This window comes from Delphinapterus leucas, chromosome 21 (genome assembly GCF_059928025.1).
Source record: "Delphinapterus leucas isolate spDelLeu-1000000601 "Yukka" chromosome 21, BTC_Dleu_Yukka2, whole genome shotgun sequence".
Taxonomy (NCBI): domain Eukaryota; kingdom Metazoa; phylum Chordata; class Mammalia; order Artiodactyla; family Monodontidae; genus Delphinapterus; species Delphinapterus leucas.
The window spans coordinates 33,194,394-33,221,520 of record NC_143149.1 but is presented as its reverse complement, the minus strand read 5'-3'; the positions used below and the strand labels follow the sequence as shown (position 1 = coordinate 33,221,520).

Sequence of the window (27,127 nt, the reverse complement as noted above, 5' to 3'; positions counted from 1 at the left end):
TGTTCTCTGTGAGGCACACTTTACCAGGACTCCTATTCTACAATGTTTTCTGGTAACAAGGTTAAGCCCTGATGAGCTAGAGATCTCAGTGAATCAGAATACACTGGTCGGGACCTGGCAGGTGCTTTACCTACAGCTGGAGCTCAGGAGACGTGTGTTTGTTCCCCTCAGGACCGGGGCTGGGAAAAGATGCACTACAAAGATACACTAAGCACATCACAGTTTTCTGTCCCCTCCCGGTGCTGTCTGCCCAACACCCCCGTCCTGCTTCTCTCGTTCCTGCATGAGAAGAGATGTAGGGTGTCAGGAAATGGGCTGACTCATCTGACATCAGATTGAGTCCTTTTTATTTGCCCTTTTGGGTGGCCTCAGTCTCTGATATTGGGAACGACCATGTTATGTTTGTGAAGGTTTTCATTTCACAGAAGACACTTGGACTGCAGGGGACTCTGGCGATTTAAAGGTCCGGTGTGAGTGGCTGCCTGATAGCTCTTTGTTTTCCACAATCCTTTGACTAGAAAAAGAAATCAGAGTGTGTTTTAAACATGCTGCCCCGCGAGGGACAGGGATTCCTTCACTTTGGGCTGTGTCTCTGGTGGTATGTATTCACACTTTGCTTCAGAGGTAGGTTTTATTTCTGCTTGTTCTCATATTCCCTCTTTAGCTACATGTATTTCCTAGTTTTATTTTCCTCCTTTTCTAGTTGTGCTTGACTGAGCAAAGATGAGATATGCTATGGATAAATATGTAGAGTGTCTGCACAGGAATTACTCCTCTTATAACTGCTAATTAATCTATTCATTTTTAGTTGGTTGGCTTAACATGTAAAATGAGATTTCGGGGAGATGGGATGGGGAGGACAAGGAAACATTGTAAACCATGTTTTATTTTATTTTCCCAATGAAAAATAGGCAAAAATAACAATGGTACAGTTTTCTGTCCACCTCCACTATGGATGTATTCAACTTCTTTACCTGTATTTAATATTTTTGCAAAACTGTGGTTTATTAGCTGATACTATTCCTCAGTCTATGAACCCTTCCATTTTGTAGGTAATCATCTTCATTTTGGGAAATGTGTCCTAAGAGTAAGATCATTCATTTTCAAGTTAAGGCTTAGAAACGGACAGCTGCTGCTCTGTCCATGTCCACAAAGCCACATTTCCACGTGCTGTTGGCTTTGCAGGGACTTGCTTGTCAAGACTCAAGGAGGGTTTATCTGAAATGTCTCAAAGGAAAAGAAAAACCTCAAAGGAGGAAAATGGGTAACAGGAGGATTTTTTAATTATCTGTTTTATGTAGAAATATTTCTATCTTTATTAATTATGATGGCAGACAATGGTGTTTTACATCTAAAATTGCTCTTTCCTGCTGAAATCTCAGTGTTTCCAAATGCATCTGTCAAACAACACTTTTTATTTAGTAATATAACAGCTATCTTTTCCTTTGTTTTTGCCTAATGAGTTGTTCAGCCCCTTAAATTTTTTTTCTTTCAGGGTATAAATCCCTTTGGGAAATTTATAGAATAGTATTTCAGGTATCAAATTTGAATTCTATAACGAAAAACATAGAGGGGGCCTTAATGAGATGAATTATGTCAAACGAAAGCAAGTAACCTACATTTAGTGCATTCTTGGGAAAATACAAAGAGACATGCGTTACATTATTGTCTAAATTTAATGACTGAAAGTGCTATTGTTTAAGAACTTTGGGGATTCTATAAAAAATATTTTAAGTAAATTTTCCTTAAAAACTTTGCACTCTCACACATCTCCAAGAATTGAAATTCAAAGTTGATTTTAAAAAGGAGAAGGGCTTAAGACCTTAATGAAATTACTAGTTATTTAAGTTTGATTGAAGAAGGTTCCCCAGCTACACACCCTGCTGGTTGTAGAAACAGAGACCAGTCAGATCAGTATTTTGACAAGAAAGGGCAGGACTTCTCTTTAATTACCGGATCAGTAAGACGGTGAGTTCTGTTCAGTGCCATAACTGAACATCTCAAGCCTGTGTCTATCTATCCCTTTACACTGTGCAGCCATAGACTTTAGAAGTGCTCTTACCAACATCAGTTTGTTTGCTAGCGCACTAGTCCTGAGATGCCGGTATTACTCTTTTCATCTCGGTGGTGAAGGGGAGTAGCATGGCCAGGAGGAGCAGGTGCAGTGGTGCTGGGGGAAGCTAGTGTCCTGCACCCGCCTTCCCGGATGGAAGCCCCTGGAACCTCCCCACCAGCCAGCATCCTTTCTGCTTCTCTAACCCCTCTCTCTGTATGGTGCCACAGGATGTGCAGGCTGTGCGTCCGAGGAGAGGCTCTTTCACAAACTGTTTGCTCATTATAACCAGTGCATCAGGCCCGTGGAAAACGTTTCTGACCCAGTCACTGTGCATTTTGAAGTGGCCATCACGCAGCTGGCCGACGTGGTAAGTGCAGGGTGGGCACCACGAGGCCTCAGAGGCCCCAACTCTGAAGGGTCCAAGCAATTCCCACTCACTGCACTGGGTAAATAAAGGGATTTTTGAACACAAACAGACAAAAATCTACAGAGTGCTGCCCTTCAAAGCCAGCCCGTTGGGAGGGATCCACTCTTCCCAGGGTTGCTGTCATTATTCTCCTTAAGGCGATGTTTTTCTGGAAATGCTCTCAGAACCAGTTTATGAAACAAAGAAGCGAAGGGGCATTTGAAGGGGGAATACAAAGGGAGCTAACTTCATTGTGCACCTATTATGCACCAGTGTCCACACTTAGTGGCTGTCATCTGCATTTTACAGCTGGGGAGAGGAAATCTCAGATAAGAAACTTTCCCCACGTCATACAGTTACAGATGGTGGCACTGGGGTTCAATCAGCACTGTTCAACCCCAAAGCTCATGCTCTTTTGACTCCGTATAAGAAGAATTGCTTTAAGTCTCCTTTGTTATAGAAGAAAGAGAAAATTCACCTTGTTTCACATAGGGTTCCATCCAGCCCTGAAAAACTGATGGGAATTTGGAAGTCTTAGTTTAATTTATTGCTACCCTGTTTAAGGGGCAAGGAGGACTAGAGTTCTTTCTTTTGAATAATCTTCACACCCTAGTTGCTGAGAGAGGAGGTGTGGGACCTGATACCCTAACAGAGGACAGGGTTCTGGGCTCCAAGGCATGGCAGGGCGCAGGCTGGCCTGAGGCACTGGACTCGGACCAAATTCCAGGAATAGGCAGGCTCAGGACGTAAGGGGTAAGGGACGTCCCAAGCATCTCTGAGACAATGGTGAACAGACCGAGGGAGCAGCCCAGACCCTGGACGGTGGCAGGGGGTGCCTCCTTCCTCTCAGCTTTGCCTGGAGAAACAGTGGTGGCTCCAGGTGCACCTGGGGGAAGACCTCAGTTATGGATATGAAGTCCGGGCTCACCATGTTTCTCCGGTCCATGCTCCCCAGTGGACTGGGCTGACCCTGACCTGATCCTCTAGCTTCTGGCCCAAGCTGGAAGTATGTATATGCTGATAAATACTGGTTTAAAAAAAAGTAAGCCAGATGTTTTATCTCACTTAGATGGGCCCACTAATTCCTTTAATAAACATTTATTTAGTACCTATTCTAATCCCGCCTCCCCTCTCCCCTCAAATAGCTTAGTACTTGTTACTGGTCTCCTACCAGGCTGGAAGCCACACTTGGTATGAATTGGGCTGTTATGAATGGAGAACTGGACTGAGTGACCCCTAAAGTTTGTGATACAGCATCACTTCAAATCCATGATCTATACACCCTTTCAGGACATTGTTCTGAAGATGGTGGGTGGAGGATTGCTAAATACAGATTTTGGTATTTGCATTTGGCTGCTATCAGTGATTGAAAAACACACACATGCTCTCTCAGCTTATATAAAACGAGTTTATTTCTTTCTTATGTAATAGAAATCTAAAGGTTAACAGCCCGGGTTAATACCAGGTTGCTTCATGGTAGTGGTTGCGTCACGGTGTTTGGTTGCCCAGGTTGTGCACTGCACAACTCCTGAGGATGTTAATCACATGAGCTATGATGCTAAAAGCATAAACTGTGACAGGGACCAAGGTTCCTTCTATCTTTCTATGTCACCGTCCTTAGCATGTGATTTCTTCCCTCAGTGTTGCCTTGTGGTCCAGGATAACTGCTGATTTTCACTCATCATATTCACATTCTTGGCAAGAAGCAGGAGCAAGAGAGAAAGGGGCACATACCAGACATCTGTGACTTCCTTAAGGAGTTTTATTAGAAGTCCTACTGACAGCTTCTGCTTCCTAGCTCATTGACCACCCCTAGCTGCAAGAGAGTCTTGAGAAATGTAGTTTTTTAACTGAAATTTTATTTATTGAAATAATCATAGATTCACTTGCAGTAAGAAATAATAGAGCCCTTGTGTACTTTCTTTGACCAATGGCAACAACTACTGTATCTTTCATTTCTAAAATTTTGTCGTTTCAGGAAAGCTATACGTAAATGGAATCACACAGTATGTAACCTTGTGGACTGGCTTTTCCACTCAGCATAATTCTTTAGAGATTCATCCAAGTTGTTGCTTGTATCAATAGTTCATTTCTTCTTTTTTTTCTTCCAGTTTTATTGAGATACATTTGACATACAACACTGTATAAGTAAGGTGTACAGAATAGTGGTTTGACTTACATACATCATGCAGTGGTTGCCACAATAAGTTTGGTGAGTCATTTCTTCTTACTGTGAGTAGTATTCCATGGTATTGATGGAGCACACTTTGGTTGACCTTTCATTGGTTGAAGAACATTTGGGCTGATTCCAGTTTTGGTCTTTTACAAATAAAGCTGCTATGAACATTTGCGTACAGGTTTTTGGGTGAACATTAATCGTTATTTCTCTGGGATAAATGCCCAGGGGTGCAATTCCTGGGTCATGTGGTAGTTGTGTGTTAGTTTTAAAAGAAACTGCCAAAATGCTTTCCAGAATGGCTGTACCCTTTTACATTCCTACCAGCAATATGTGAGGGATCCAGTTTATCTACAGCTTTGCCAGTATTCGGTATTGTCACTGTTTTTTATTTGAGTTATATTAGGTATGAAACGATATCTCATTGTGGTTTTAATTTGCATTTCCCTAATGATTAATGATATAAAACCTCTTTTCATGTGCTTATCTGCAATCTGCATATCCTCTAAGGTGAAATGTTTGCTCATGTCCTTAAGCCCATTTTCCAGCTGGATTGTTTGTTTTTACTATCTAGTGTTGAGAGTTCTGGCTATATTCTAGATGCAAGTGCTTTGCCAGTTTTGTGGTTTGCAAATATTTTATCCCAGTTTGTAGCTTATCTTTTCTTCCTCCTCGCATGGGCTTTCACATGAAGTTTTTAATTTTGATGTGGTCCAATTTATCAATTTTTCCTTTTATATGTCATGCTTTTGGCATCAAGCCTAGTAATTCTTTGCCTTATCCCAGATCCTATAGGTTTTCTCCTATGTTTTTCTAAAAGTTTTATTTATGTCTTATGTTTAAGACTATGATCCATTTTGAGTTAATTTTTATATAAGATATGAGGCCTAGATTTTTTTTTTTTAGACCTGTGGGTGTCCAATTGCTCCAGCACTATTTGTTGAAAAGGCAATCCTTTTCCCACTGAATTGGTTTTGCACCTTTGTGAAAAATCAGTTGAACATATTTGTGTGGGTCTATTTCTAGGTCCTCTATTCTGTTTCACTGATCAGTGTGACTATCCCTCCACCAACACTGCACTATCTTGATGACTGTAGCTGTAGAGTAAGACTTAATATTGGCTAGAGTGATTCCTGCCACTTTGTTCTTCTTTGTCAAGATTGTCTTAGCTATTCTGTGGCCTATGCCTAGAATAAGCTGCCTATGTCCACAAAAAGCATTGCCCTGATTTTGATAGGAACTGCATTAAACCTGCAGATCAGTTTGGGGAGAAGTGACATCTTTACTCTGTTGAGTCTTCCAGTCCATGAATGCGGGATGTTTCTCCATTTATTTAGCTCTTCTTCCTTCAGGATTTTGTAATTTTCAGTACACAGATCCCATACATGTATTGTTACATGTATACGTAAGTATTTTGCTTTATCTGGGAGTGACTGAAAATAGTATTATGCTTTTTTTTTTTAAACCCCACATTTGTTTATTTATTTATTTTTGGCTGTGTTGGGTCTTCGTTTCTGTGCGAGGGCTTTCTCTAGTTGTGGCAAGCGGGGGCCACTCTTCATCGTGGTGCACGGGCCTCTCACTATCACGGCCTCTCTTGTTGCGGAGCACAGGCTCCAGACGCGCAGGCTCAGTAGTTGTGGCTCACGGGCCTAGTTGCTCCACGGCATGTGGGATCTTCTCAGACCAGGTCTTGAACCTGTGTGCCCTGCATTAGCAGGCAGATCCTCAACCACTGCGCCACCAGGGAAGCCCTATTATGCTTTTAATTTTGGTTTCTCCATGCTCATTGTTAGTATATAGAATTTTAAGACTTTTGTATATTGATCTTGTATCCTAAGATCTTGCTGAACTCACTTAGTTTCAGCATTTTTATAGATTCCATGGGATTTTCTTTGTAGGCAACCTTATAATCTGCAAATAGAGATAGTTTTATTTCTTCCTTTCCAGTCTATGCCTTTTCCCCCTTTTTCTTGCTTCATTTCAGTGGCTAGAACTTCCAGTACTATGCTGAATAAGAGTGGTGACAACAGACATCCTTGTCCTGTTCCCAGTCTTAAGGAAAAAGCATTCAGTCTTTCACCATTTGGTATAAAGTTAGGTGTAGCTGTTTTGTAGATGCTCTTATCAAGTTGAGGAAATTTCCCTTTATTCCTAGTTTCACAGAGTTTTTAATCATGAATTGATGTTGAGTTTTGTCAAAAACTTTTTCTCGGGCTTCCCTGGTGGCGCAGTGGTTGAGAGTCCGCCTTCCGATGCAGGGGACACAGGTTCGTGCCCCGATCCGGGAGGATCCCATATGCCGCGGAGCGGCTGGGCCCGTGAGCCATGGCCGCTGGGCCTGTGCGTCCGGAGCCTGTGCTCCGCAACGGGAGAGGCCACAACAGTGAGAGGCCCGCGTACCGCCAAAAAAAACCCAAAACAACAACAACAAAAAAAACCTTTTTCTCCATCAATTGATATGATCATATGGTTTTTCTTCTTTAGTTTGTTGATATGGTAAATTACACTGATTAAGTTTTGAATGTTGAACCAGCCTTGCATCCCACTTAGTCATGGTGTATAACTTCTTACACATTGTTGGATTCAGTTTGCTAATATTTTGTTAATGATTTTTGCATCTAAGTTCATGAAAGATATTGAACTGTCATTTTCTTTTTTCGTAACGTCTTTGTTTGGGTTTGTGTCAGGATAATATTAGCTTCACATAAAGGATTTGGAGTTGTTTCCTCCTCTTCTATTTTCTGGAAGAGATTGTGGAAAGTTGGTATTGATTTTTCTTTACATATTTGGTAGAATTCTTCAGGGAAACCTGCTGGGCCTGGAGATTTCTTTTCCAGGAGCTTTTTAATTATAAACTCAATTCTTAAATGGCTATAGGGTATTCAGACTGTCTATTTATATCACTTTTCAGATTCTTTTCCCTTATTGTTTATTACAAAATATTAAGTATATTTCCCTGTGCTATACAGTAGGTCCTTGTTAGTTAGTTTGTGGTTTTTGAGGAATGGGCCCATTTCTTTTAAATTGACAAATTTATGATAAAATTAAAATTGCTCATGGTATTATCTAACTTTTTAATGGCTATAGGATCTGTAATGATAGCTCCTGTTTCATTCCTGATATTGGTGGTTTGTGTCTTCTCTCTTTTTATTTTTGTCAGTCTTGCTAAAGGTTTATCAATTTTGTTGTTTTTCCCCCAAAGAATCAGCTTTTTGTTTCATTGATATTCTTTTCCTTTTCAACTTTATTGATTTCTGTTTTATCTTTATTTTTCCTTACTTGTACTTGCTTTGGGTTTATTTTGTGTTTGTTTTTCTAATTTCTTGAGGTAGAAACTTGTGTTATTGACTTGAGACTTTTTCTCATTTCTAATGTAAGCATTTAGCTATAAATTTTCTTCTTAGCACTTTTACTAGCTATGTCCCTCATATTTTGATATATTGTATTTTTGTTCCCATTCAGCTCTATGCGTTTTAAAGAATTTCCTTTGAGACATTCTCTTTGACCCATGGATTATTTAGAAGTTCAGTTTCCATGGGTTTAGAGATTTTCCTGTTGTCTTTTGGTTATTGATTTCTAGTTTGATTCCATTATGGTCAGAAACACACTATGATTCCAATTCCTTTAAATTTGTTGAGGTTTGTTTTATAGCCTATGATAAGGATATGCTCTGCGTTGGTTAATATTATATATGCATCCTTGAAAAAAATGTGTACTCTGGTGTTTTTGAGTGGAGTATCTATATATGTCAATTAAATTCTGCTGGTTGGTTATGTTGTTCAGATTTTCCCTATTTCTGCTGATTCTGTCAAGTTTACTGAGTTCTATTGGTCGCTGAGAGAGGGATATTGAAGTCTCTAACTGTAATTGGGGATTTGTCTGTTTTTTCTTTCAGCTCTATCAGTTTTTGTTCCATATAATTTGAGACTCTGCTGTTTGGTGCATATATGGTCAGGATCATTGTGTCTTCCTGGTGGATTGATCCTTCTTTCATTATGTAATGTCCCTCTTTGTCTTTAGTAATTTTTTTCCCCTGCATCTGCTTTGTCCAGTGTTAATATAGCAATTTTTATTGGTGTATTAGAGTCTACCTGTCCTCATGTGGGGCACCAGAAGTCCCTATGGGCCATATTCATTGTTGTCACTGAGCCATGGTGAGGTCTGGGAGTGACTGTGATGCAGTACAGCCCAGATGCACAATTACCAACTCCCTTCTAGAAGACTGTAGGCCGTCTGCTGCTGTTTGGGCCTCAGGCTTGGCCTTAGAGCGCCAGAGAGCTCTACATGGAAGGGTGTCTGCTGCTGCATAGAATGAACTTGGCCACAAAGTCTAATGAGTGGATGATCTTCAGGGTAAGTGTATTCCCACTGTCCCCCTCATGGGGCCAGGACAAAGCCCCTGCCCAGTGTTTTCGATGGCCTGGCATATCTGACATGACAAACATGAAGGCTTTCAGAATGTAGCCCACCTGGCCTTTCTGATCTCAGTCTCTGAGTCTGTTGCTTCTGCTCCAGAATCTAGTCCATTTGAAATTGTAACTCCAATCCTTTAATTGAACCAGGTGTCAACTACTTTATTTTCCCAAGAAGGAGACGCAGGGTGATGGTCCCAGGAACGTGGGGTTGTACTGTGGGTCTCTGGTCTCCTTCAGCTGGGCTGTCTGACAGCAGTTCCCATGACCATAGGTGCAGTCTGGCATTGGATGGAGAATGCGACTTTCCAGACCTGGTCCTGACCCATAAACTTGGCTGACACCTCTGAGGGTGTCCATCCACCATGAAGCAGGTCCACACCACATGGAGGTTCACCAGGCTGTGGAAGTATAGATGGGGAGGCAGGAATACTGTCGGGATGATATTGCCAACTGATTTTAATTCTCAGAATACAGCGTTCTAGCTCATAGTGTGCACTAGTTCTCTAAACAGTGTATTAGTGGACGGAGAGGAAGCAGTTGTTGGAAGATGCTTATGACTGTTACCTCCAAGACATTTCTGGACTGCTAGAGCTAGTCCATTCCTGACTGACAGCTAATGGATTTATTGACATGGCCCCTGCGTGAATCTGCTGGTCACAAGGTATGAGCAGAAGACACTGTCCTTAGACTTGGGTAATTGTAAAGTCATGGATAAGTAATAGTCCATTTCTTTGCTTGCCCTGACCAATAGAAAACCATGAATGTGACTCCTTTTGTTGACCTTTTAAAACCCTGGGGCTTATCATGACTTGACACAAATCCCTTTGAAGGAGGAAGCTGGTGAGATCTCCAGGTAGCGTTTTCTGGGGGGCATGGAGAACTGCAGAACAGCAAACCAGAGTGGGCTGGTGTCCAGCCCTGGCCACAGCTTCCTCAGCCAGTGTGAGGTGTTTACTCTCGAAGGTGCTCACGTGCCTGGGGAAACAAGGTTGGTAAGTTTTGGGAACCCACTGCCGGCCACTGTGTGACCATCAATAGCCTCCAAGCGTTGTGCTCTGAGACTGCTGGAGGCTCTGGATGTGTCTTCAGTGGTTGCTCCACTGAGGGGTGGTAGTTGATTAGGAACGCATTATATCTGGCACGTCCTCCTGGAACGCTTCTGTTCAAGAGACCCAGGACTCTTTGCAGGTCGTTTAGGTACCGGCTTAAACCACCTCCTCGGACAAACCTTCCTGGATCACCCTGTCTAAAAGAGACGTGTGTGCGTGTGTGTGCAGACACACACACCACTCAATCCCTCTTTATTTTTTTGCATGGGACTTATCACTATCTTACGTTATACCATGTGTGTATTATTGATTTTCTGTCTCCCCAGCTAATAGCTTAGGCACATGTAGGTAGGGATATTTTCCATCCTGATTACTTCTGTAGCCCCAGCATTTACAGAGCGCACAGTAGGTACTCCATAAATACTTGTTAATGAATGATTGAGGCAATCGGCAGTGGTGTGTGCGGGAGCAGTGCTCTGGGGAGTGGCAGGTTCCAGCTGGAGGACTCCATGGTGAGCTGAGGCTGACACCTTGAGGGGCAGTGGGGCTCAGGACTCAGGACCTAGAGGGTGCTGGGGCACAGCTGAGGAAGAAGATGGCAAAAGCAATGATACCCATCGCCATCTGCAGGACTTCCCCTCCCTCCCTCCCACTCTCTCTTCTCTCCCTTCTTTCCTTTTATGGGATCAGAAATGTTTATGGGCTGCAGTGGTCAGAAAGGCTTCACAGAAGTGGGACTTCAATCAGATTTGAAAGACAGTCATAAAGCCACATTTCAAAGTCAACAGGGTTGGGACCAGTGTGGAAATATTGTATTTTTGGCCTTTTATAAATTGCCTTTTCAGTCTGCTTTTTTTCCCTCCGTTAGCATGAATAACTCAGATTGGCTATTTTTAGTTGTAATTTTTGCTCTAAGATTCACTTCTATTAGCAAGTATATTTGAGGATAAAAAATATTGTTTCTTCTTCCCAGGATGAAGTAAACCAGATCATGGAAACCAATCTGTGGCTACGTCACGTACGTGTCTATGTCACACGTTCTTCTCTTGGAATTGTGTCACACTTGTGTGTCAGTTTAACAACGTCAAATGGATAAAAGCCACTAGCATTCCCTCTTTGCATCTCCAGCTTATGATAGAGCATAAAATATTAACTAGCTCCAAAGCCCAAAGTTCAATCTGGTAACGGCTGGCTGGGTGCAAGCTTCATGCTGCAGAACTTAGTGACAGAGTTCTCTCTGACTCTGCTTCGGTGGTTTCTGCTCTCAAGTCTCCTATTTTTGTCTGAATCTCAAGCTCCAGAGCCAGATTCTTGACCACTCTTTGATCCTGCTCTGGGTTAGATTCCCACCGTCTGGTTTTATCAGTCATACCATCTTGTTCTTCCTTCCTGCCTCAATCTTTTATGCAGATTTTGTAACAAACCCATCATCATACACTTGAATTATCTTTTTAATACTAGAAATGGATTGCTACTAGAGATTGAACATAGTCCATGGAATATGGAAGCTGAGCCTGTAAACTTGGCTAGCTAATTAATAATCAATAGATACTTATCTAATATCTATATTTACCCCAAATCAGCTCAGCTACCTTGTTCCCCATGGATTTAATCTTCCAACTTTTGGTAGGAAACCAACTCTTTAAATAAGAAAATTTTCAAAAAGTTGTTGAACCAACATAGAATTAACATTGGAAGAAAGTCAAGAATTTTTAAAAACTGACTTCTATTCCCTTTAGATGTGGAATGATTATAAATTGCGCTGGGACCCAGTGGAATACGATGGCATTGAGACTCTTCGCGTTCCTGCGGAGAAGATCTGGAAGCCTGACATTGTTTTCTACAGCAAGTATGGACATCTGACAGCCAGTCTCTTTCCAAAGTTGCCTTTGGTACAGACTGACCCAAAGCACAGAGAGTGTTACTAATGGTGTCTGGTTTACTTTGCAGTGCTGTCGGCAACTTCCAAGTCAAAGGCAAGACAAAAGCTCTTCTTAAATATGATGGCATGATAACCTGGACTCCAACAGCTATTTTTAAGAGCTCCTGTCCTATGGATATCACTTTTTTCCCTTTCGATCATCAAAATTGTTCCCTGAAATTTGGTTCCTGGACCTATGACAAAGCTGAAATTGATCTTCTAATCATTGGCTCTAAAGTGGACATGGATGAATTTTGGGAAAACAGTGAATGGGAAATTGTCGATGCTTCTGGCTACAAGCATGACATAAAATACAACTGTTGTGAAGAGATATACACAGACATAACCTATTCTTTTTACATTAGAAGGTTGCCGATGTTTTACACCATTAATCTGATCATCCCCTGTCTCTTTGTTTCATTTCTAACTGTGTTGGTTTTCTACCTTCCTTCTGACTGTGGTGAAAAAGTGATGCTTTGCATTTCAGTTCTGCTTTCCCTGACAGTGTTTTTGCTGGTGATCACAGAAACCATCCCATCTACGTCTCTCGTGATCCCCTTGGTGGGCAAGTGCCTGCTGTTCACCATGATCTTCATCACCTTGTCCATCGTGGTGACGGTGTTTGTGTTGAACACCCACTATCGCACCCTGACCACACATACCATGCCCACGTGGGTGAAGGCAGTCTTCCTCCGGCTGTTACCCCAGATCCTGATGGTGAGGAGGCCTCTGGACAAGAGGAAGGGGACAAGATATGACAAAAACCCCGAAGGCTTCTCTGGTAGGCCAGCCAAAGTCAAGTTCGATCGTCGCAGAGAGCCCAAACTTCTTAAAGAATGCTGCCACTGTCGTAAGTCCAGTGAGATCGCCACCAGCAAGAGACGGTTAGGTCATAAGCCTTTACAATGGATGACTGAAAATTTGGAGCCCTCACCTGAAGTTGAAGTTGTAATTGATAGTGTTCAATTCATAGCAGAAAACATGAAGAACCAAAATGAAACAAAGGAGGTAAATGTATGGGTCTTCTAGCCTGTTCACCCGCAGCAGGCCTGGGGGCCCTGCATAGACATGTCAGATCTCCAATGTGAGTTCTGTTTGCAAGACGGTCAGGGAGTGGTGCCCTAAAAGCCAGCCCTGTGATGATGCAGTTATGGGTGAACCGCCCTGCGCAGGGGGTGGGGTAAGGTGTAGCCTCAGAGCAAATCTCTGCCTCCAGAAATGTCAACTCAAGTAAAATCTGGTTAAAATAAACACTCAGGGCAGCCTTGGTTTATTAAACTGAGAGCCCCTGCGTAAGGAAGGGTGGGAGAGGGAAAAGCCGGCTGAGGGGCAGGAAGAAAGCCTGCAGGGCTGGTCACAGTCTGGGAGCCTGGGAGGAAGGTGGCGTGAGCCTCCGGCAGCTCCAGTCCTACTTATTCCACTTGACGGGGATCCAGGTGCTGATTGAATGAAACTCAGGGTTATTTTTAGCATCAACACAGTCTGCTTCTGCAGCCCAGAGTCTAACTATAGCAGCTCGGACCTCCTCATCCTCCAGAGAGAGAGAGCTCAAGAACTTTATGCCAATTTTCCATACCATCAGGATGACTAGCTGGGGGCCTCTGAAAACTCCTGCCGCCGGGGGTCTGGGTCTGACCTGATGGCAGCAGCCATCATCCTTATCTCCTAATGAAAGGACATTGCAGGCCTGAAGTCCACCCATTGGTGCTGAGGCGGACATGGGCTGCATGTCACACAGGTCGGGGAGGGGGTACATCAGGGCCAGGTGAGCCTAGGACGCCCCTCTGTGGTGACACCTTTGTCAAACTAGGGGACAGTTGCTGCTGACTTGATCACCACCAGGTAGGGCTCTTGGAGGTCGGGAACAGGAAGGACATGAGAGATGTAACGAGCTCTCCCTGACCAGCGTGATCCCGAGTTCTAGAGGGTCACCTATTCCTGATGGGGGGGGCCCATCACATCGCACATCCTACACCTCCCGCCTCAAACCCATTTCCCAGACTTGCCAAGGAGCCAGACTCTCCCGTGGTGTCCATGACAAGAGTGGATGAGAAATGTCTCCTGCCCTATCAATAATCGAAGGACGTTGCACCCGTCAAGCCATCAACCACTGCAGTCACCCCCAGCTGTGCACCCTGAGGGGATTCAGGGTGGAGGAAAGAAGGATGCTGGCCCTAGAGAGCTAAGTTGCATATCAAAGGAATGATTTCCATGAACCCAGACTCTTGCCTCTTCCCATACATAGAAAAGCGCTAAATTCCTTAACTTGAGATGTCTGGTTTTCTTTAATTAACAGTAATCTTTTTTTTAAACGTTTTTAAAATTGAAGTATAGTTGATTTACAATGTTGCACTAATTTCTGCTGCCTAGCAAAGTGACTCAGTTATACACATATATACATTTTTTGGGTATTCTTTTCCATTATGGTTTACCTCAGGAGATTGGATGGGGGGAACCAGGATATGTAGGAGGTTTTGCAACAAAATCCAGGTGGTCAGAACATCAAAGGATTACTCTTGCAGTCAAATGCAACAAAATGCTCTACAACTAATCTTTTGATGTTCCGACTACCTGGTCTTTGTTGCAAAACCTCCTCTATGCCCTGACTTTTTTTTCCCTTACCTCTTCAGGGCAGTCCCTCAGAGCGATCTGAGAGGCTGCCTCCTGGGCTTGAATTCCTCAGAAAATCCACTGAATAAAACATAATTCTCAACTGTTAGGTTATGCATTTTTTTTCCAGTCAACGCAGAAGTGGAGCTCTCCGAGCAGCTCTTTCTGGGGTGCTGCCTGCAGTCAGGAGAGGTCCTGTGTGCCCACATAAGCGTGCTCACTCTGCAGCCCGCTGTCCCAGGACTGACGGAGCGCACGTACCCACCCTCTGCAGACAAATGGAAGTTCTCTGTGTGCTACAGAGGAGACACGGGTTAACCAGAATCACAGGGATATTTGCTTTAAAATTGCTAGGAAATCTGTGAAAAGGAAGCAGCTTATTTATGAGACAAAGCTTATCTACCATGATTTTTTTTTACAGCTCCTTGACTTTTGTCTTTCAGGTAGAGGACGACTGGAAATACGTGGCCATGGTAGTGGACAGGGTGTTCCTGTGGGTGTTTATAATCACCTGCGTGTTTGGAACTGCAGGGCTGTTTCTCCAGCCACTCCTGGGGAACACAGGACACTCGTAAGATGGATTTTCCCTTTATCTTCAGAAACTTACAAGACACTGTGTTTGTTCCATGTTTCCCCCACCACAAGGAAAGGGATAGAAAGCTTCGCACCAAGTCCCCATCTAGATGGAAAAAGGGGACTTTATTGCCAACCAGGAGCCTGGATGCCCTCCCTTGGGGCACAGAGGAGTACTTTATGATCCCAGTGTCTGGGATCTGACACTGGAGCCCAGAGCTGGCAGCACCTGCAGGCTTCTCTTGTCTGTACACGTTTGGCTTCCGGGGACGTGACCGACCCACAGAACAGCAAACCGTGGAATCAAAGTCAAGCCATGCTAAGAGGTTCTTTTGCTTCTCCAGTTTATGGGCTTCTCAGTATAATGACACCTGCCAGACGTGAAACTCTGGACCTTGGACACGCTGACCTCTGCAGCACCTGTGAACTCGCGTATGCTTGCTTTCTCCTGCACATCTCTGTGATGTAGAGCACACACTGCAGCATTATTTGATACATTATTTAGTAAAAAAGTAACAGCAGGTAGTCAGTCTAACCAACAGGCTGTATTTACTCCCCTTCTAAAAAATCTTACTGAAGTAGAGTTGATTTACAATGTTGTGTTAATTTCTGCTGTACAGACAAGTGACTCAGTTATGCATATATATGCATTCTTCTTCATATTCTTTCCATTTTGGTTTATCACAGGATACTGAATATTGTTCCCTGTGCCACACAGTAGGACCTTGTTTATCCATCCTATATATACTAGTTTGCATCTGCTAACCCCAAACTCCCAGTCTTTCCCTCCCCCACCCCCCATATTTAATTATCATCCATCTGGCAAGAGACTTGAGTGGTGACATTGCCACAGTCACAGAAATAGGTTCCGTCCATGCACTTGGAGCTTTGTAGGAAAAGTCATAAGCACAGAGATCTCCAGGACCAGGTATCATGTGGGGAATGTAACCAGAGCAACGAAAATAAAGCATGACGTGGTCTGGCCGGACAGACCTGAAGCACCCTTTGCCGTGGGTCCAAAAGGTGTCTCTTCTCATCAGCAGTTTCCATTTGCTCTTTGTAACTGAGACTGAAAATAAAAGTGTTTCTTCTGTAGGAAATGGTGATCTTGTACCTTTTAGGGCAATTCCTTTTCTGAGAGGGAGTACCTTGGGTATTCTGTTTTATTCAACCCTCATTTATTATCTTCTTATTTTTTGTATACACTTATTGTAACATTTTTAAAGATGCATTTTAAAGTAGAAGAAAAATCTACCCTAACACAGGAACTAATTTCACTTTGCCTTTTCCATTCTAGTCCTTGTCTAAATGCACACATAATTTGACACCTCAGTTTTACCTTTCGGTTTTGTATTTTGCTCTTTTCTCAATATCATGTCAGCAGCATTTCTCCGAGATGTTACGCAGTCTTGAAGTATAATTTTTGTGGTTGCATAATCTCCATTGTGTTGATACCCTACAACTTCTATTACTGATACTAACCAGGGTTCTTGACCTTCCCTTAATCAATAGAAATTGATAAGAGGCCAGACAAGAAACTCAGGCAAGGCTTTATTGGGGCTCCCGAGGCGGCAGGAGCAAAAGTAACGAAAACAAGTAACGGCTTCCCTTGCTCACTCACCGAGGGGCGCGAGCTAGTTCCTTATATGGGGCGAGGGTAGGGGTGTGTCCAGGGGTTGGGCAGGAAGGGGGGCGTAGGTGGTCTGCCCACCCCTTAGGTGGTGTTGAGAGCAGGGGGCATGCACAGTACCCTGCTTTTGCTCCCGACACCCTGCTTTTGCTCCCAACTCATCGGAAGTGGCAGTTGGGGTTTTTTTTTGGTCTTTTTGTATCTTGTTGTCCATAATTTGCCCCAACTGCACATATACGCAGTTATTTTTACTCCCTTATAGTTTCTTTGTATTTTTTTGCTCAAGGAGACGTTTGTCCAGGTGAAAGCCCTGCAGCAAAGGGTCCCAGGTCCCAGCTCCTAACCTGTCTCATTACCATGTGCTAATTCTTCCTTATCTACCTCATCCTGGAGCTTAAGGCCGGTTGTAGTACCCCAGGCACAAGTTACTCTGTTTTAAAGTATTTTTACTCTCTTCATGTCATGTGATTGTAGCACCTCTATTTTATCTGTCTTTACAGAGGGTTGCTTGTTTCTTGATACTTTTTTTTTCTATTAAGCCAAATCACTATTTCAGGTCATTGTTTAAAAGTTTTCATGGTGGTAAATACACATAACAAAATGTACCATCGTAACCCTTTTTAAGTGTACGGTTCAGTGGTATTAAGTATATTCGCATTGTTCACAATCATGAGCACCATCCATCCCCGGAACTCTTTTCATCTTGCAAAACTGAAACTCTGAACCCATTAAGCAATAACTTTTTAATTTTTTTGAGGAACTGTCACACTGTTTCCCACCGCAGCTGCACCATTTTACTTCTCACTAACAGTGAGCAGGGGCTTCATCTTCTCCACACCCTTATCAACACGTGTTAGTTTTTTGATGGTAGCCATCCTAATGGGTGTAAGATAATATCTTGTGGTTTTGATTTGCTTTTCCCTAACGATGAGTGACGGTGAGCATCTTTTCATGTACTTATTGGCCACTTGTATATCTTCTTTGGAGAAATGTGTATTCAAGTCCATTGCCCTTTTTAAGATTGGGTTATTTGTTTCCTTGTTGTTGAATTGTAGGTGTTCTATATATACTGGATATTAACCCCTTATCAGATATAAAAATAAGACTTTTAAGAACTGCAGAACAGGAAGATGAGAGGAAAGTGCTCCCAGCCAGGGGCAGGAAGCCAGGATCCTGACTTCTTAGCATATTCTTTTGTGCATGAACGGACATCAGCCTTCCAGCCCAGCTTTCCAGAAGTTGCTTGGTGATCCTCAGGGGCAGTGACAAACTAACAACATATATTTTAAAGAAATAAGCATTTGAATAAAAGAGGCATCACAGCATGGAGATGTCTTTGTGTATCAGGTCTGTAGAATCAATGACTTTGAGAGATGGAACGGAACTCATAGATTATGTAGCGCAACTATTTTTTTAATCTCAAGAGGTAGAGTGGCTTGCCCATGATCACGTAGCTAACAAATTCAACTCTGAAACCCACGTCTCCTGACTCTTAAACCATTTCTCTGCCCCTGGATGATTTAGTCTCTCTCATGAGATGGGAATCGAAAACGACAGAAAATCAACTGATTTGGCCCATCTCCTCCCTTCCCATCCGCATGTCCTCCCAAAGGCCAGGGAAAGCACCTTTCACTGTCAGTAATCAGAAGGAAAAAAGTTTCTAAATGTAAACGAGGTTAGAGAGATGAAGCAGCAAATGCTCTCTCAGTTTAGGAAGGTCAGGACTATTAGTGTCAAAGTTTATTTTAGCCGGTGTAGGGGATACAAATAACTTTTGTGGGCTATATGTGAGTCTTCAGAACGAGATCAGTCATTGCTGAGTTGAACTGCAGACATTCTTGGGAATATAAGTCCCAGGTCAGAGTGGAAGCATTTTTCTCCCTCACTGCCCCATCTGTTCCTGCTTCCCCTGGCTGAGGCAGCAGAGCGGGGGCAGAGGAGAAAAGCTGGACGTTAGCAGATGCGGAAGCATAAAGAGACTGACCAAAGAGGGCCCATCATGCAGGGTCTGCTCGCTGCAGAGAGGCTGATTTGTCCCCCACTGGGCCCCGGGCCCTTGCCATCATGCTGAATGTGGGCTTGGGCGCTTGATCTTCTGATTTTTCAAGATACACTGAAAATCCAGCTTTTTATATAGAATCTCCAAGTTTTAAAACGCGGCAACCAAATTAAGAAGCGAAAATAAAGTCTTGGTGTCAGCTAAACAAAAACTCCTGCCTGCAGGGCCGTGAGTTGGCAGCTTTTGGCTAAACAAACCAGGGCTTGATCCCTTCCGTCCGGCAAGGTCAGGCAGGAGGGGCAGAGTCAGAGGCAGGGAAGTGCTGGGGTTGGGGTGGGGGGAGGAGGTGGACCCCGGGACCACGGAGCTCCATCTGAGGGCCTAGAGAGGTCTACACGGGCTGTCCCACTGGCCCCAACCTGCCCCGAGGCCTAGGGTGTGCCTCTTGGGTGTAGTGAGGGCACAGCGAGATAAGAACAGGGGCATCTCCCCTCGCCCATCCCCACTTTTGACTTGGGAACTCTCATCTGAACTCTTTAGCAGCAGCATCAGTTTTCAGCCAGAGCTGCTATTGTACCCCTTACACACGCACACACACACACGCACACACACACACACACACACACACACAATTTCCAGCTGGTGTTTGGAAACGTCTAAAAGGGTATTTTGGGTTGTCACAATGACTGGGGCGCTATTGTCACTTAGGGTCTGGGGCTAGGGATGTAAGCCTCCTGCAGTGTGAGGGGCAGGTCAGTGTAGAATTGTCCCAAACAAGATACCCATAACTCCCAAAGGAAAGTCTGACCCTCTCAAGGGTTGTCAGTTTGGAGCACAGGCCTGTGAAGACCCACACTCTGTGGGCTTGTTGAGGGCAGCCACACACCACACCCAGCACACACCACACTCACCACGCACTCCACACCCTCTACACACACCATACACACACGCATTACACACACACCAAGCCCACCACCCACGCCACACGTATCACACCCACCACACACCTCACATATCGCACCCTCACTGGGTCCTTGGTGCAGAAGCATCCATCCTCCTGGAGAAGCAGTAAGGCTCCTTCCCCACTGTATTCCCCCCTGAGGATAGAGTTTTGCAGGTGGAGAGGACTCCATCTGTAAGCAAGGATGTTGATAGTGCTTTCCACACAGGGCTGTTTGGAAGATTGCCTGAGTCAACCTTCACAACGTGTACTCTTCCTTTCGACCTCCCTGTGGATACTGCACTCTTCTGGCCTGGCGGAGATCCCCCTGAGTGTTCAGGGGCACGTCTAATCCTGCAGCAGGCCAGGCTGCTATGCCCTAGCGCCGCTATTCTGCCTGCCCGGAGGGGTGTGACAACGCACACCAGTGGAAATACTGCTGCTCTCGGCTAGTTTGCCTAAAACTAAGATTGTCTATGGACCAAAGAAATAACGTTACTTTTATTTTCACTACTATTTTATTGACATACTGAACAGAAAGTCTTAATACAAAGAAGGAGTATATGTCAGGTTAAACATAAATGGTAGTCACCATGGCTATTAAGTAAACAAATTCACATTAATATGTACTAGTAGGTGCTTCCAAGAAAGAATTATGACACAACCAAAAAAATCCAACCCAGCATAAAGATATTACTCTTTGGAAACTACAGTGTCCTAATGTAGCTAGTTAGAGACCATTTTTAAAAGGACCAAGGTCACAGGTAAGAGTCTCTGTAACTTTGCTGTGTGTTATGGCCACAGGCTACACTTCTAAAATTACCAGTGGATTAAGGTGGACAGATCACCTTAATCCAGGGATTAGTCTTAACACTAATGATGAGATAGCCCCATAGCATGTCCCCTTGTATGGTAAATAGAAACTACACATCACCATCTACGATGTATTCTGCCAACAATATTGAACTAGATTATAGTTGTAACTTCCAATTTACAGGAAATACAGGACACAGGGGGACAAGCTAAAGGACACCAGAAGCAAGTAACAAGACAACCTGAAAATGAGACATTCTTGGGGAAAACTGATCTCCTCCTTTCAACAAGTTAGTGACAAGAAAGAAATTAAAATAGATTTAAGAGGCATAGCACTATGGATTGAATCCTACTTTAGACAAGCTAACTCTTAATTTAGGCTATTCTTGAGATAGTTGGGGAAACTTGAATATGGAGTTATTGATTCTTCTAAGTGTGATCATAGTATTTTAGAATTCTTTTAATGTAAGAAAATGGTTCTTCAAGGGGCATACTGAAAATTACACGTGCACACACACAGAGCTGGAAATATGGGGTGGAACTGAGCAAGAATACAAATTTGTCCTCATTTTAGACAAATAACCCAATCCAAACTTTGTGATACTGGTTTAATCAACGAACAAATATGATTTAAGCCTGGACCACGTAGTCAACTCTCTTAGATGCTGCTGGGGATGTAATGGTGGATATGCTACAGTACAGCTGAGGAAGTAAAATTCACAGAACAAAGCAATAGAGAACAATTATGTTGTAAACTACGTATATATCAGAGACCGAAAACACCACAGGCTCTCAGAGACGGGGGCTCCGAGGGGCTGCGTGTTCCGTGAGGACTTCATGAGGAGGGGGTGTGAGCAGGGAGCTGAAGGGTGAGAACAATTGAGGGCAGCTCTGTGTGTGCCCTCAGCTGTGTGTGCCCACATGTGTGTGTTCCACACCTGTGTGTGTGCCCGCATGTGCGTCCTGTGCGCTCACACGTGGGATGCAAAGTTGTATGCGTCTTCCAACATCCACTGGTTGGAGTTAGCTGGAACATTTTGCCCACAGATTTGTCTTGCTAAACATTTGAATGTAAAATTGCTTTGCTTTAAAGTTAGGTTTTGTAGTTACTCCTTGGGGTGATCCTGCTATATAAATGTTTATCTTTCCCCACACTTGAGACCGTTATCCCCTCCCAGTCTAGCTGGGACGAGGCTTAAGCTTTGTGCACACATAGAAATGCTTGACCTTTGCTGTATTTGTGTCTGGTCAGAAAGAGGCTTGACGTGGAAAGTGTTTCACGTGGCATTTTTCATAATTTAACAATGAATTCAACTCGAAATACATCTTTCCAAGATCAGTACTGCCATTTACCCAGCAAACTAATGAGCTAAACAAAGTTAAGTAATGAGTTAAGTCAACAGTGTTCTCAATAAAAGGAAGAACACTGATTTGCCCTTTGAGTCCGTAATCCCGTCAGGGGTTTAAGGCAGGGAATCCTTGATTTTCATCACAGTGTAGCCCAGCAAATCCTGTCCTAAAGCAGCAATAAAGCAGATTATGTTTCCCCAAAGGAACAAAGTTACAATTACAAGTTGTGTGGTTTAAAATTGTGAAAGGTCCAGTGTTTAATCTCTAAAGTATAGAATTTGGGGGCAGGAGAGGTCTTCAAAAGCATAACCTCTGGAGTCATAACCTCTTGCTATTGACAAGGAAACTAAAGCCCAGAGAGTGCAAGTGACTCACCGAAGACCCCACAGTTCACACAGCTAGGTAATGGCTGGTCTAGAACCCAAGAGTCCTAGTGCCCTGGATTCTGCTTTGCCATGTTGCCTCCCTTTAAAAATTCAGCAAAATATGCAGAAAAGTAATGACTATGTGGACCATACGAGGAGCCCCATTGTTCCATAATGTGAGCACATAAAAATACAATTCTATAGAACAAAATTTGGTATCTATTGAAAACAAATGCATTGACCACATTAAATATTATTTAAACACCTATAATATATGAATATGATTTCTTTTCTTTTCTTTTTTTTTGAATTTAGAATTTCTTTTGAGGGTGATTTGAATGGGATAAATTTAAAAAACAGTCCAGGCTATTTGAAAAAATTCTATCATTTCTGTTCACTATGGTTCTGTGCTTTGTTCTAAGAATAGAGCAGATCTGGGTACTTTGTAGGAAAGGAAGCTGCACAAGACAGGAGGGTAATTAAAGGAAGCATTTCCAGGAGGAGGAGTCAAGGGCACAGGGAAGGAGAGACAGGTATGAAGGAGAAGGGCTGGTTGGTGCGAACAGGATGGTGATCTGCCTGGAAGCAGGAAGGGCAGTTTGGAGACTTCAGCAAAGGTCCAGGAGACTGAAACAGCCAGGCGTGCAGAGCCCCACGAGAGTGGATGTTGTCCTCCTGCCATGTCTGGCAACACACATGGATCGTTACCTTCAAGACACGCCTCACTTTTTTTTGGCCAATAAATTTGCAATTCTATTCCCAGCAGTATCATCTTTCTAGTCCCCACCCATGTCCAGCACCTACCAAGCTGCAAAGTCAAGATCATTCAGTCCTTAAAATAGACCTCACTTTTCTCATGGTGTGATCCCACTCTGGGTGATTTTTCAGTGTCCATTTGCCATCGACAATTGAACATGTCTATAGGGGTTGGGATTTAGAAAAAAGGTTTAGTATAAGTGACTGGCTGATGTGTTTCCTTCTTCTTCTTCTTCTTATTTTTTTGTCCTCCAAATCCTACTGATATTTCAGAAGAAATGTGAAACGAAAACGAATCCGTAGGAGTGCTGGAAAGTTGGCTGTGGTATCTTCATAGACTGGATCAGTGGGGATGGCTGAAATACGTAGGACAGATGAGATCAGATTTATGGAAAAACCTGACAGAGCAGTGGAATTTGTGGTCCCATGCAGGAGAGTTGGGACCACCAAAGAAATTATTTTTTTCTAGCAAACCCCACTATAACCCTAAGATTCTATATGGGGAGATGAGTGAAGGGCGGAGGACAAGCTGCTGTGGTTCTCCACCCTCACAGTGGCTTCTGCAGTCTGTCCCCACTGATGTGGTCATTCTGACACATGGAGAACTAGAGTGGGCACCAGATCAGAGAATTAGGGCAGTGCCCGAGATCACTTACAGCTACCGTGAAGGAAGGGGTGTCCCAAATGTAGAAGATGAACTACACGCACACCCTAGAGAAATGCTTGCTTGGACACTAGACAGTAAAGGAAAGCGACTGAAGCTAGGTTTCCTGTAATTAGAAATGTTTTTCACTGTCAGGAGAGTAAACAATATCAAAACTCACCAAACATTTGAATAAAATGACCACAAAAAGCATCAAAAATCAGCAGAAGAATTAACCGCTACAGAAAAATTGTTATTGCAGACAGTAGAAGAAGTCTTTTTTTTTTTTAAGACTTTTTTTTTTTTGGCTGCGTTGGGTCTTCATTGCTGCATGCGGGCTTTCTCTAGTTGCGGTGATGGGGGCTACTCTTCGTTGCGGTGTGCGGTCTCCTCATTGCGCTGGCTTCTCTTGTTGCAGAGCATGGGCTTTAGGTGTGCGGGCTTCAGTAGTTGCAGCACTCGGGCTCAGTAGTTGTGGCTCATGGGCTCAGTAGTTGTGGCGCATGGGCTTAGTTGCTCTGCGGCATGTGGGATCTTCCTGGACCAGGGCTCGAACCTGTGTCAGCTGCATTGGCAGGTGGACTCTTAGCCACTGTGCCACCAGGGAAGTCCTTAGAAGAAGACTTTAAAGTAACTATTCCCCTAATATATATTCCAGAGGGTTTGACATCCAAAAAGAAGAATTAGAGTTGTTGGAAATCAAATACATGATTTATCCACAGACAGACAAATCCCCCACCTGGGTAGGTGGGCTGAATAGAAGACTAAACAATAACTGAAAAGCAAATTAGTCAGCTGTAACATCAAACTGACAATGGAAAGAGTTAAAGAAATAAGAAGTATGAGAGAAAAGTTAATAAGTTAATAAATGTGGAAGACATCTAGGAATATTAAAACCCTTCTGTTAGAAATTTCAAAAAGAAAGGGGAGGGGCTTCCCTGGTGGCGCAGTGGTTGAGAGTCCGCCTGCCGACGCAGGGGACGCGGGTTCGTGCCCCGGTCCGGGAAGATCCCACATGCCATGGAGCGGCTGGGCCCGTGAACCATGGCCGCTGAGCCTGCGCGTCCAGAGCCTGTGCTCCGCAACGGGAGAGGCCACAACAGTAAGAGGCCCGTGTACCGCAAAAAAAAAAAAAAAAGAAAGAAAGAAAGGGGAGGAAGAATGGAAGACAGGAAATAATGAAAGAGGACAAGAAAATTTGCATGAGTTGAAGAAAGACAGTCACCTCGTGCCAAGACAAGGAGAGAGAAAGTCTTACACTTAGACACATACAGCATACAGGTGACATTTCTAAAGTCCAAAGATGAAGAGAGAAGCTTAAGCTTAAGAAGTTTAAGGAAAAAACAGGAATCTGTAGCAATGAGAATAAGAAGCATCCCTCACCATAGTTCTCATCTATAATGGGGGATACTGTAGAATAATGTCTTCAAAGTTCTGAGGGAAAATGATTTTGAACTCAGAATTCCAGGCCCAGCCAACCTATTCTGTGAGGGCAGAATGAACTACAGTTGCAGAAATGAAGCAATTCAGAAAGGTTACCACACTCAAAACTTTCTAAAAGAATGGCTTAGAGATGGATTCCTCTGAAATAATGAAATGCATCAGCAAAAGAGAAAAATAGGATAAAAAAAATTGGAAAATTTAGGATTAAAAAAAACTGGTAGGGCTTCCCTGGTGACGCAGTGGCTGAGAGTCCGCCTGCCAAAGCAGGGGACACGGGTTCGTGCCCCGGTCTGGGAAGATCCCACATGCCACAGAGCAGCTGGGCCCGTGAGCCATGGCCACTGAGCCTGTGCGTCCGGAGCCTGTGCCCCGCAATGGGAGAGGCCACAACAGTGAGAGACCCGTGTACAGCAAAAAAAAAAAAAAAAACAAAAAACCCGGTAAACCAAGAAATGAATAAAATGATTAATTGTTTAGAATATGGTTGTGGACAAAATGTATTGTCAAGACATTATTCAGAAGAAAGAGACACATAATATAAAAATTAATAATTTGGAGCTAAATTCTGGATGATTTAGAGAAAATATAAAAGGTGATAAAGAAAGAGGGGAAGTGAAGGTGATTTAGCATCCTGTTTTGTTTAGAGGGTAGGGGACAGGTGTTAATTCTCAACACTGGTAAAAGAAGTTTGTATGTGTTTATTAATAAATTAGTAGAAAAGGGTGCATACCTTTCAAATCATTAGAGAAGAAGAAGAAACAGACAAATTCAGTCAAGGCTGAAAAGGAGCAAAATAAGAAAGAACAAGAAAACATTACACAGAAAACACAAACAAAATGGCATAAATAAGGCTAAACATATTGGTGGTAACAATTTATGTGAAAAGGTTAAATACTTAAATTGGGTTTTTAAAAGTCCCAGCTGCAAAGAGTTTATACGAAACATGCCTCGCACAAAATAATCCAGAGAAGGTTTGGATTTAGAACTGGGAAAGGAGAACAATTATTTCAAGCTAAAATCCAGGATTTGGCGTCATCGAGAGAGAAGACTGTCAGCCTCTCCCCATGAGTCTCAGAGAGGGAGTCGGGGTGGGTGGGGGAATGAGGTGCTCCCAGAGGGCAGGGAGACACATGCAGACAGAATGGGAAGAGTCTTGGTGATGGTTTCTTTGGATCTGACACCAAAAGCAAAGGCAGTAAAAGCACAATAAACAAGTGGGACTACATCAAACTAAGAAACGACTGCACAGCAAAGGAAACCATCAGCATGAAAAGGTAACCTATAGAATGGGAGAAGATATCTGCAAACCATATATTCGCTAAGAGGCTTCTCTTCAAAATATGCAAGGAACTCAGACAACTCAGTAGCAAAAAACCAAGTAACTCAATTAAAAAATGGGCAAAGGATCTGAATAGATATATTTCCAAGGAAGACAATCAGGTGGCCAGCAGGTAGATGAAAAGGTGCTCAACACCAGGGGATGCAAATCAAAACCACAATGAGGTATCACCTCATGCTTATTAGGATGGTTGTCATAGAAAAGACAAGAGATAACAAGTGCTGATGAAGGTGTGGAGGAAGGGACCCCTTGTGCACTGCTGGTGGGAATGGAAATTGGTGCAGCTACTATGGAAATCAGTATGGAGAGTCCTCAAGAAATGAAAACTAGAACTACCATACGATCCAGCAATGCCACTTCTGGAAACGAAATAATTCTCTTGACGAGATATCTGTAGCCCTATGTTCACTGCAGCATTATTTACAATACCCAAGACATGGAAACAACTTAAGCGTCTGTCGATAGATAAATGGATAAAGAAAATGTGATATATATGCAATGGAATATAATTCAGCCATAATGAATTCAGCTGAATATAATTCAACCGTTTGCTGACAGGACAGCAAATGTCCTGTCATTTTTGACAACACAGATGAACCCAGAGGACATGATGCTTAGTGAAGTAAGCCAGATACAGAAA

The 27,127-nt window shown here is 43.3% G+C and overlaps 1 protein-coding gene across 1 annotated transcript; it reads left to right on the top strand.

Annotated features, from left to right (window-relative positions):
- Positions 1 to 314: 314 nt before the first annotated feature.
- CHRNA6 (cholinergic receptor nicotinic alpha 6 subunit) lies at positions 315 to 15,305 on the top strand. Its single transcript, XM_022571423.2, has 6 exons — positions 315 to 624; positions 2,284 to 2,423; positions 11,079 to 11,123; positions 11,845 to 11,954; positions 12,056 to 13,034; positions 15,080 to 15,305. The coding sequence occupies exons 1-6, from the start codon at positions 546 to 548 to the stop codon at positions 15,209 to 15,211; spliced, it is 1,485 nt and encodes a 494-aa protein (XP_022427131.2). The 5' UTR covers positions 315 to 545; the 3' UTR covers positions 15,212 to 15,305.
- Positions 15,306 to 27,127: the final 11,822 nt, after the last annotated feature.

Bases quoted from the DNA above. Each gene is read 5' to 3' on its own strand.
- CHRNA6 (XM_022571423.2), top strand. From the start codon at position 546: ATGCTGCCCCGCGAGGGACAGGGATTCCTTCACTTTGGGCTGTGTCTC. The intron at 11,955-12,055 runs GTATGGACATCT...TTTACTTTGCAG, and splicing joins GACATTGTTTTCTACAGCAA to TGCTGTCGGCAACTTCCAAG. The intron at 13,035-15,079 runs GTAAATGTATGG...TTTGTCTTTCAG, and splicing joins ACCAAAATGAAACAAAGGAG to GTAGAGGACGACTGGAAATA.